This window comes from Notothenia coriiceps, unplaced genomic scaffold, assembly GCF_000735185.1.
Source record: "Notothenia coriiceps isolate Sejong01 unplaced genomic scaffold, NC01 NC01_scaffold00004485, whole genome shotgun sequence".
Lineage (NCBI taxonomy): Eukaryota > Metazoa > Chordata > Actinopteri > Perciformes > Nototheniidae > Notothenia > Notothenia coriiceps.
This window is the reverse complement of record NW_011337186.1, coordinates 31,135-43,328: the sequence shown is the minus strand read 5'-3', so window position 1 is coordinate 43,328 and position 12,194 is coordinate 31,135. Positions and strand designations below refer to the sequence as shown.

Here is a 12,194-nt window from a genome sequence, read left to right as displayed (position 1 = left end):
ATTTTTATGAACTCTTTATATCTTGTCAGACATAATGTACTTATTATGCTCTAGTGAGAGGAGTAAATGAAGGAAAAAAGAGGCTGACGGTCGGGTGGTATATATATTGGAACGCACCCCAATCCAAATGGTGACAGTCTAAACTGTGAAAAGCCCATTGGAGGTTATTAACCACGTGGTTAAACCTAATCTTCTGAATCAAAATGCATAATTCATAAAATTGGCAATTTATCCATGTTTTTATGGTGGATATTAAAGTTGTAAACATTCATACAATGTTTATTTAATTAAAAAAGTGCTGAGTAATGCTGCTTTCAGAGCCTACATTCCCATGAAAAGATGCAAATAAAATAGAGGAAACCATCTCAGACTTTATTAAAGCTGCTGTTCATTTTACATACATATTTACAAATATACACAGATATATCTCATTATAATATATTTATATCAACACCATACTCAGTAGATACAATAGGAAAATAAAGACAGTGGTTGCTGCAATGTGCTGCATAAAAAGAAACAAAAAAATAGAACCCTTCTCGTCTCCCCGGCCTCCGAGTCAAAAAGTACAAATTATTCAATAACTTTATTGAGTGATCATGATAGAACGCTGACAAGTTTAGTGCCCGTGTCAGCTTTATGAGGGCAGAAAATAAACTCTCACAGAATACAACAGTGCCTGGTAAAAAAAGACTTGCCTTGTTCAGGGCTTTTGACGCGAGAGGAGTATGAAGATCATGCCACAAAGAGAGATGACGCACAGACTCATGATCCGCTTCACAATGTACATGCTCTCGAGGGAAACAATGTGAGGTATAGAGGACACATCTGTACAAGTGTAATTTCCCACTCTGACATGGATCCATACACAATGCTAGCCTCAGTTTACTCTCTGGTTTATAATTAAGCTTCCTTTTTTCTGGAGAAAGATCGTTCCTTTCACAGGGAAGACATGCGTATAAAAGTGGTTTTCAGCAAAAAGCTCAAATCAGGGTCGAATTGAACAAAACCACAGATATGGACAAATACAACCCATTTATTAAGTAATAAACGGGCGGGGCTGGTTTTTAGTGTAACAGCATGCTGCACTTTTTCTGTTTTTAACAACAGTCACACATTCGACATTAAAAATGGAGAAAGGAACAGATTGTTTTACAGTGCGCCTCGTGGATACAGTAGAAATCTAGGGGTATCAAAAACACCTTTGAAAAACCATGTAAGAAAAAAGGTGTCATTCAATGTTCAGAATAGCACAGGTTCTCTGTCTGTCTGTCTGTCTGTCTGTCTGTCTGTCTGTCTGTCTGTCTGTCTGTCTGTGTGTGTGTGTGTGTGTGTGTCACAGCAGCTGGTTGTCAGAGATGTGTCATCAACCTGTATCCTGGTTCCCACTACAGGGCCATATTAGCCTACTCAAAACTTCAAAACTTGATGCACTTTGTTATTCAATTGCCTTGCTACATCATCATAACACATTTCGCTGCAGGGCCTGTGGTGCAAACACATTGAGAAAAGTCTCCGGGTTAGCCCTGCTTGAGGAGAGGTGGCTGCTGTCACATGCCTGAGCGGGGCTGGGAGCAGAGGGAGGGACAAAGCTGCTTTTGTTGCTGCAGTGCAAACCAAAGATAGGCCATGACACACAAACTGGATTTGTGTGCAGAGTATTGACACTTTTCTGTCCAAGGAGTCCCTAAAATGGTTATTAATTAACTTTTCCTAATGAGAAACTAACCCAGCAGGTAAAAGCATGAGTAATTGAGCTGAAATATCCTAATGTGTAGCTCTGATCCAGCTGCTGTCTGCGGCTAAATAGCCAGTTGGAGTTGTTTTTTGAAGTACACACACATATGCAAGAATGCACACACACAAAGACATGTAGTCGACACACAGGTATGCAGTCACACCTGCCTGCCCACACACCTTCCTGAGAGGTAAACCCAGAGCAGTGCAGAGGCCAGTTAGACAATCACTCTTGGAAAAAGAAAAGAGGTTTTAAAAGTTGTTCCAAGCTGCCGCTCTGTTAAGTGATTTCATGTGTAGCTGCATGACATCTGCCCACCGGGTGGTGCTGTGGCTGACATTCACCAAGTGATGAATTATATAAGTTAATACGGTGAAACCAGGGAAGCTCTTATCGACCAGATGGGGGGAATACAGCATTCTTGAATATTTGACACCCTTTGCCCGCCAGACATTATGACCTTACATACAAAGAGGTGACCAGACTTCCAGTAAGACGGCCTGAAGGTGTGACCTGCTCCACGATGCACCGAAAGCTTTTTTCTTGTTGCAGCCAGCTGCCAGTTTTAACAGCGTGCGATTAATGTCTGACACTAAAGCATGGTGTGAAATGCCGGTCTGATAGCATCTATACCTGTCGCTGATTCACACAAGAATCTATCGCTCTGCTGTGATGTTGAAGGAGTTCATTGCAGCGCAGATATTTTTAAATGTGCCCACTTTAATGCTACATAACCAAATGGGTTGAATAATAGACTGAATACTTTTATCTGTAGTTTCCAGTGATGTTATTTTGAAAGAAGGCCTGACGTGACTGTATGATGTGAAACTATTTCTCCCTGATGTCATTCCAATTATCTGCCACTGTGAACATACCTTACATGTTAATAACTTTAAAGGTGAAATAATCTGAAATGAGAAAGTAATACTGTAAGAAAGAGGGGTGTTGATGACTCAGCTAAAACACTGGCAACATCCGCAGATTCAGAGATGATTGATTTATAGTTGGATCGTCAAACTGTGACGTGGATGGTCTCTGTGATTTGATTCGTCCTCCTGTCAGGGTCGGCTTCAGGGCTTTTTGTTGTAAATCCACATGGACATTGTTCTGTGATGGATCCAGGTCAGGGTTTGATGTCGGAGAAGCTGGTGTATGTCTCGCTGCAGCTGGAGGAAGTGCTGATGTTCCCGGAGACGCTGCCATCTGCTGGACAAACACACAAGAGGAAACTGAGATGTGGGCAGGGACGCAGCATGACTCAGTGTCCAAAGGGCTAATAAAGCAGGAACATACCTGAGCTGCTGAGCGACTGAGAGGACTTCGACTCTGAGATGAGGCTGAGGAGGTTTGCTGCAGCGACCCAGCCCTCCTTACTGCTGCGGAGGTTCTTCACAAACCTGCAGAAATCATAAATATATGATCATATATCGTCCTTTTGTTGGCATTATTCCACATCATTATTCAAGGCCTTCAGAGAAATACCAGAATAAAGCCAAAGAACTTTACCACTGTTCCTCCTCTCCTTCTCTGATCAGCTGCACCATGTCTCCACTCTTGACTGACAGCTCTTGAGGTCCCGCCTTCTCGCAGTCTGCAAACACTGTATACTTTCCTGGAGCCTAAAGGGTAAAAGAGAGTCAGTTAGAGGTGGCAAACATCCGAAAAGCATGCTGTATTTAAATGTGTTCAGGCTCACCAGCTTCTTCCCTACGTCGTCCTCGGGGTCAGAGTTCATGGGGTCCTCGCTGCTGGAGTACCCTTCATTCTCTTCTGAGGCGTCCACCGAGAGAGACGCCTTGTTCCAGCCTGTGAAAGGGAACACAGGTCAGCAGATTTACAGGCAGGGGAGGTGGGATACTGAGAGGTGATTGGATGAATGGGTATCACACACACACACACACACTAACTTCATGTGGCATGAAAATGCTTCTTGGGTCACTAATCAGATGACTCAAAAACATGCAAAATGATCCAGATTTATTCTGTAAGAGGTTTTTCTGACAAATCAACACACACACACACACACACACACACACACACACACACACACACACACACACACACACACACACACACACACACACACACACACACACACACACACACACACGAGAAGATCAGCGGAGACAGCAGATAGATCCCAGTAAAAATCTAATCAAAGTCTCACGATCCAAAGAAAGGCAAGATTTTAAATCACCTCATAATTTAACGGCTGCTCTGACTGCCAGTGCTGAAAAGTCAGTCTCATTATTTAATCAACGCCACACCACCACTAACCCAGAACACCCAATAGTAGAAGAAGAGAGAGTGATTGATTTGAGGTAGAGTAATATTTGCAAAAAATACATTTAGCACTGAATTGAGTCTTAAAATCGTATATTTCACACCGAAAGTAGATTTAAAAATGTATATAATGCCAAATGGAAGATCATAAGATTCAATGGAAGGCTAAATGAAAGGAAAAGTGGATATTTTGCGACACTTTACCTCTAGTCAAAATCAATCATCACCCCAAACCACGGCAAACACCTACAGCGGCTGATCCTCAGAGCGATCTGTACCTCGCCGCTTGCTCTGTAACAGACTAGAGGCACTCATCCATCTGACTCTGCTCAGAGAGACATGAGGAGCCGGCTCTAGACGGAGACAGTGACAGCGAGACAGTGAGACTGCTGGGTGAGATACCAGGAGAAAGGACTCCACCCTCTTATATATTAGTAAACCATTCATCCACTGCCATTTGTTAAGTGACCCTGATGATAAAAGGTACAAGACTAAATCATTCAGTGATGATGATGATGATGACCTGTGAAAAATATATATATATGTTTGTCACAGAGCATCTGCAGGTTTCAGAAAGCCAAAGAAAGAAATGTGGAGATATTTCAGTGGTGTACATTTGTGCAAAACAGTAACATATTGTACTGGATTGGCAACTAGTGCAAATGAAATCTATCATGATACAAATACAACTGGGATTAGCACTTTCAAGACCTGCAGATAGTCTGTTTTAATGCAACACATTTCTCTCTCCACACATAAATGAAGGGTGATGGTACGAAGAACAGCTTCTACTGCTGGATTATCGTTGACTTGTATCCTTCTATGTGAGACACAGATGAACATCTACATAATGAGAACACACAGAGCGGAGCACGCTTCAGTGGCGAGGGATGGGAGGATGAACGATGGCCTCTAGAATTAAATGGGCTCCGATTACGGGACAACAATATACCTTTGAACCCAAACGGTGTGGGGTCACTCTTGACCAAGTGGCGTTTGGAGCCGTGCTCGGGGCTCATGGCCGAGCCTGGCCACACAGGCAGAGAAAATAAAGATAGGGAAGAAGAAGAAGAAGAAGAAGAAGAAAAAGAAGAAGAAGAGAAAGGTGAGAAATCGATCCGCCGGAAAGCAAGACTAACCCTGACCTTTTTAATTATTATATCATGTATCTAGAGCTGTGGCAATGTTAGACTTTACCACTAGGGGGCAGAGTGTCTACAACATACCTCACAGACAAATGTTAAGCTCTAGATTAGATCAGACAGAGGGCAATCATTGATTTTAAATTAATAACACGGCAGTATATGAAGTGTATTAAATATAGAACGTATGATAACTACATTGGTTGTAGGGAAAGGACCATCTACTGAATACTTATTTTCTTAAATTTGAGGTTGTTCTTTTAGCGCTGAATAATGAAAATAATGAAATAATGCAAGAATAAAAGCCTGACTCATTAATATAAACGAGCTAGTGTGCCTGTTTTAAAACCTCCTAAAGTCCACTGACGTTACCTTTGGGACCCTTGAGAGTGCTGAAGCCCTGCAAAGTAAAACGCTTTTTAGCCACTGCAGACCTGTCAGTGGTGGGACTGGTCACTGGCTCATCTGGAAACGATGGTTTGAAATGGAGAGCGGGAGGAAACGAAAAGAGAGTGTGTTGCAAACATTGAAGAATTAATACATTTAGCCCATAAAAAAATAAACAAAGAGGTAGAGAGACAGAAAGAGGATGAAGGTGATGAAGAAAAGTAGATCAGTGGGAGTTCACCGCAGGAGCATTTCATAGTTGAATTATGAAACTCTTTTCACGTCCGTGTGTGAGGACATCAGACATTCACCTTTGTGTTTGGGTGAAGAAGAGGAGTCGGACATCGCCTCCGCCTTCTTCTCCTCTGTCTTCTTCTGGCTTTTCGAACCACTACTGCGAAAGGGACTGGAGAAAAAGAAAAAAAAAAGCAAATAAATAAAAAGCATTTTAACGAGGCTTCTTACGTGGGTGCAGCACATGGAACACTGACCTGAGGGAGATGGAGGAGTTGTTGCTGGAGGGACTCTGGAAAACGGAGTCTGAGCTCTTCTGCTGACTGGCATCTGAAACATTGACTTGAGTTGAAAGCAGGTATGTATTACAGAAAGCAGAGAAGAAGAAATGCAAACAGGCGTGTGTGACTGTGTGTTTTCACGATACCTCTGCAGGCTTTGAGCTGCTGCGTCAGAACTTTGCGGATCTCGTTCACCCACGATGTTTTAATCTCTGGTGTTGGAGCCTAGACGAGAAAAATAACAACAAAAAACTGCATTTACAAAAACTGATGGGCTTGAATCTCCATTTATCAAAGCAGCAAGAATGAGTGAGTTTACCTGGACTATAAAAACTTCGTCTCTGGAGTTACACCAGATCTCAAACTTCTTGTTGTCTCCTTTAGCGTTCTCTGTGAAGCCCACCGCACTCATCTAAAGGGTTGAATGAAAGCACAAAGTCAGTCTTAATCTTTCACTACAGAGCACAAATATATTTAATATAATGTGATTGATGTTAGCGTACACTGAGGGAGTGTTTGAAGCTGTACGACGGAGCTTTCTCGTAGCCCTCCCCGTTCTCCTCCCTCCTCTTGCAGAACAGCAGGGCCTTCTGGTGCAGGAACAGGTGCCGCTGCATGGGCTTAAACCGGGCCAGATCTTTGACCTTGGCGTGACCTTTCTTATGCTCCGTCCACACGCTGAAGGAGCCCTGCATCATCAGGCGACCCAGATCTGACAGGTTACCCTGAGAGGGAAAAGAAAGCAGGTATTAATGAGGATCGGGGGAGATTCATGTAAGATTTGAGGTGTAGTCATTTCTCTGACCTCGTATCCTGTGATGGCGATGAGGTGCATGGAGTCGTTCACAGCCTTCAGGATCCCCAGGATGGAGGAGAGAGCTTCCTGCAGGTCATCACAGCCATCACACCCCTTACTGTACTTCAACAACTCCTGTAAACACAAACAAAGCTTCAGTGACAGTCTGAAATAAACACTTAGATTTACAGCAGTACACGGAGACAGCTCACCTTTAGCAGGAGCTGGTACTTGGTGATTCTCTGGACAGGTTTAAGGAGGTAGGAGTCCAAACCAAGTTTATGTTCCAGCTTCTTCTGGCACTCCTGGTTCACAAAACAAGGAAGATATTTAGAGCAGTGCTTCTCACTGGTGGTCCGTGAGCGCCCCCTAGTGGTCCGTGAGTATATTGGTACAATTTCACATTTGAAATAAATAAATACATTTTAGTTTTCCGCACTCTCGCGGGAATGTCTCCGCAATGGAGCGAGGTTAAGTTTAACTTTCGATTGCATGATATAGCCCAGCGCAACACCTTCGTCACACATGTTGCCACTTGTTTGTAACATTTTCAAGCAATTTGTAATCTGTTCTAAGAAAAACGATGTGTTTTTTGATATTTGTGGAGTTAGGTGGTCCGAGAGTGTTTTTTTATTGGTTAAGTGGTGCTTGGTATGAAAAGGTTTGAGAAACACTGATTTAGAGTGTATTGGTCTTGTAAGCCACAGGAAAAGGAAGCTACAGTTTGAGGTGAATGGTGGTACCTGGAAGAAGGCACAGTCGGAGCACTGTCTCCACAAACTCTCAGAGCGAGGTTTATTCTGACAGTACGCCTCGTAGATCTGCAGGTCCTTCATCTGCACAGAGACATGGAGTTATGGAATTGATTTGACTTTGAAAGAGTGCTTAATTGATCAGGAAAGGTAGCTTACCCTCTCTAAAAAGCAGCGGCCCACTAGTTCTGGGCAGTCAGTGTACGCTTCCAGTTCCTTTAGAAACGTCCTGAAGACAAACAGCATGAAACAAAGTGTTAAAGTTTAGTTTGTGTTGAGATTTATTTCTATTCACTTTCTCGCAGGGAGTTAGATTGATCCCACTTTCTTATTAGCTTAGCTTAAAGACTGGGGGAAAGCGCACCTCTTATGAAACTGGTAGATTTCAGACATGTTTCCAAACAGAACGACCCTCTTGCTCAGCAGGGTGCTGGGGATGAGGTGAGCCATGGCTGGGTTCTCCATCTCCGCTGCATAGCCCTGGAGTTAAATGTCACACACGTTAGATCAATGGATTTGCTGATATTTAGGATGTGGGCATGAACTGAAGTGACGAGACCACCACTCACCTCCAGCACGCACAGCAGCTCCTCCACATAAGCTCTCTCCGTCTCCAGAAGCTCATTCATCACGTGGCTGCAACACAGAAATACACAATAAAAACTTAGTTATTTTCTTAACAGTTGATTTCTACTACTATTTTATTTATATATAATCAATGAATGTATGTTTGATTCCTCTCTTTCCGCCCTGAGACCCTTACCGCCGAAGTACTGCCAGGTTTTCCTCTTCTTCTGAGAGAGACACATGTCTAGTGCCACCGTTATGTATGGGAGACTCCACCTGGACACACACACACACATGTATTAATATGGTTCTACCTCTAATGGATGATCCAAAACTAAGACAAATGTTTTAATGTTGCGTGTATTTGACAGTGTTTACCCTTTTACAGATGGCATTATCAGCCGAGTATCTCCTCTCTTTTCTCTGTTGATCTGAAGGAAAGGGACAAAACAATTAGCCATTAGAAGAGCAGAGTTTTAAAATATAAGTCTTCTTTAATTATATCAGTCTATCTAAGGATCCAGGCTTACTGGGAGAGGAGAGTGGGGACTTGACTTCAGGTCTGGGAGCGACTGGCTGGACGGGTCTGGTCTGTTTGGCGGCGAGCTTCTTCAGGCTGACGCGTCTCTTCTCAAACATCTCGTGGACCGAGCTCTGCTTCTGGAACACCTTCTCTACCTGATCCTGATGGAGACCAGACACAGATATTACAGATCATTCACTAAAACCGTTACAGGTAAACATTCCTGCCCACTGCAATAACTCTATAACAAATCACCTCTGGCTGGCAGAGAACTCTCTGCTCCATAGCTTCTCTTGGACTTAAAATCACACTGTACAGTTTACATTCCTATTTAATATTGAATAATCCATTTATTGCACAATTAATCTACATATACTGTAATATCCTGCATTATATTTTGTTACTGGAAATTTGTATTACCACAATTATATTTGTTTGACTTTTTAATGCTATTTTATTTCTACTTCAGAAATATTTTGGATTGTTTATTTCCAGTGTCTTTATTTCTCTTATGTACATTGCCTTGTTTTTTTTTGCTGCTGCAACGCAAACATTTACCAAATTGGGATCAATAAAGTACTAATCTATCTATCTATCTATCTGTCTGTCCGTCCGTCCGTCCGTCTGCCTATCTATCTATCTGTCCATCTGTCTGTCCGTCCGTCCGTCTGTCCGTCTGTCTATCTTCTATCTGTCCATCTGTCTGTCCGTCCGTCCGTCTATCTATCCATCCGTCCGTCCGTCCGTCCATCCGTCCGTCCGTCCTTCTGTCCGTCCATCGGTCCGTCCGTCCTTCTGTCCGTCTATATTACAGTAAATTCACTAAAAGGTAAACTCATTATAATTGTGCGTGTAAAATCCTCTTCCTACGGACCCTGAGCTGAGAGGTGATCACCGCCTCGTACTGGCAGCAGATGGCGCTGCGGTCGGTGAGCGTGTGCAGCGACCCGGTGTCCAGGTACCGCTCCANCACACACACACACATCTCCGGCCTGTGTGTGTGTGTGTGTGTGTGTGTGTGTGTGTGTGTGTGTGTGTGTGTGTGTGTGTGTGTGTGTGTGTGTGTGTGTGTGTGTGTGTGTGTGTGTGTGTGTTGAAAAGATAGTGGAGAAGAGGAGGAGGGGAAGAGGTGGAATGAGGCAGTCGGAAAAAAAAGAGCATCGAGGTGCTCTCGGCTGGATTCGATGAAACAGAGGACAGGGTTTCTTTACACATGCCTACATATTTAATGTGTTGGCCTGCTGCTAGTTGATACTGTGGGTGTGTGTGCTCTGGGTCAACAGCAGTACCACACTTTACTCTCAAACTTTACTGTCTTGTCTTTCCTTATTCCCAATGTTTCAGGAATTGCTATCAACGTTGACTTGTTGAAGAATGAACGGGCAACTATTTTATCGATTCAAATTCTTCTGCCTGCAGCCTAAACAATTAAGGATAAACTGCTGATCTGAAATCATGAGGCTAGTGTTGGTCTAATTAAATAATGTTAAGTATTGGCAGTCAAACAGCACAGATATATAGCATCCCATCCCAACACAGTTAAAAATAAATGAAGGAATGAACACTGTGTGCTTGTGTTTGGATTTGATTACCACCTACACTTGTTAATGTTATTTGTAGAAACTCAATTTGTGAATCACACTTTGTAAAGGTCACTAGTCAGAGATGAAAAAGAGACAGCAGCCCAATTAAGTCTCATGAAGGTACAGTCCATTACACACACACAAAGCGTGGTCTATCAGCGTCCGGCTCGCCACACCTCCGCCTTCTCCTTTGTTCTGCAGTCATGTTCCTACAGGACCTCATCGCTAAACACACACTGTCAGTTCAAAGATGGCAGCCAGCTGTTTCTCCACTGGTTAACGGCTGCTAGTGCTGCTGTGCAGGTCAAAGTTCAAAGCCACAGGAAGCTGGAGGGCTGTCTGATGCGCGCACACACACACACACACACACACACACACACACACACACACACACACACACACACACACACACACACACACACACACACACACACACACACACACACACCCCTGGCTGAGGGCTGTGCAAACAAAAACAAGCATGACATGGTCGGACACAGAGGAACACACAGAAACAACCACACAGACGCAGAAACAGACACACAACGCAGGTGCTGAGGGAAATGACTCTAATATCTGAGAATAACCTGCATCCTTATATTCCAGGCTATAACATGAGCATCATCTCGGAGTACATTGTGCATCAAGACACTAAGACAGACGTCCAGCACTTTGGAGACTCTGCAAGCTCCATCTGCTGCTCCAAATGTAAAGGACTGACTTGGTATGTAGACTTGAAGGCACGGGGTTACGTGTGTGTGTGTGTGTGTGTGTGTGTGTGTGTGTGTGTGTGTGTGTGTGTGTGTGTGTGTGTGTGTGTGTGTGTGTGTGTGTGTGAGGGTGTGGCAGCGTGGTTAAAAGCTGGTATCAAATGCCAGCAGAGCGATGGTCAGCTGCATTGTGTGTATTTGCATATGGAGAAGCCAGGATTTGCCAGCCGCTCTGCAGCTGTGTGTGTACGTGTGTGCACACTTGTGTGAGGGAATCTGAGCTTTATTATCTGGCATTATAGGCAGGGTTAACCAAATCCCCATCTGTCGCTGCTGTGGGGTATCTGACACACACACACACACACACACACACACACACACACACACACACACACACACACACACACACACACACACACACACACACACACACACACACACACACACACACACACACACACACACACACACACACACACACACACACAACAACTGGGTCAAAAAGCGGCAGCCAGACAAACAATAAAATATTACTGACGCTCACGTGAGTTCAATCCTGACTGTTTGGGTTGTTCAGCTGTCACAGGCAGTCAGGGGAAACCCACTGAGGATATTCCAGAATCATTTCTATTTTATTTCCACTTAACCTTTTAAGCCCTAGGACAAAAAACACCAGAAAAGAACATACCCAAAATAAATCAGGAATAACTTGAGGCTTATATTCATGTGTGAGGTCTTCTTTAAAAGATAAGAAGCTAAGCAATATGACTAAACATCTTTATATAGCCAGTTCAGAGTAAATAGACATGCAATAAAGGGAACTAATATCAGGATTATGTGCAATACCACATGGATTATGACGCATCTGAATGTATCTTCCTTCTTTTGACTACAACTGTGACTGTTGTTTTAATGAAGAAATGCACGAAAATACAGCATTTATGATCATGTTTAAAGTGTTGCTTCGTCCTACATGTGTGTCTCGGTGAGGCCAAGAAGACGGTTATAAATCCCGAACAATGGCTTCAGTCCTGACACGGTCACTGGCAGCGAGCCCTGATTTGACTGAATAGATGGTGGCATCATCATCTCAGCAAAACAACACACTACTGTCCCCTGTCTGCAGTCTGTGCTGCCATCATAACACACACACACACACACACACACACACACACACACACACACACACACACACAAA

The 12,194-nt window shown here is 43.5% G+C and overlaps 1 protein-coding gene across 1 annotated transcript; it reads right to left on the bottom strand.

Moving 5' to 3' along the window:
* Positions 1-351: 351 nt before the first annotated feature.
* Positions 352-9,688, bottom strand: LOC104942353 (guanine nucleotide exchange factor DBS-like). The gene is made up of 21 exons (XM_010767566.1): positions 9,578-9,688; positions 8,711-8,864; positions 8,559-8,611; positions 8,377-8,456; positions 8,183-8,249; positions 7,978-8,093; positions 7,773-7,842; positions 7,605-7,697; positions 7,074-7,166; positions 6,871-6,996; positions 6,569-6,790; positions 6,385-6,477; positions 6,212-6,290; positions 6,042-6,126; positions 5,862-5,956; positions 5,536-5,628; positions 4,974-5,048; positions 3,435-3,544; positions 3,245-3,357; positions 3,032-3,135; positions 352-2,944 (listed from the first exon to the last, which is right to left on the bottom strand). The coding sequence occupies exons 1-21, from the start codon at positions 9,686-9,688 to the stop codon at positions 2,862-2,864; spliced, it is 2,115 nt and encodes a 704-aa protein (XP_010765868.1). The 3' UTR covers positions 352-2,861.
* Positions 9,689-12,194: the final 2,506 nt, after the last annotated feature.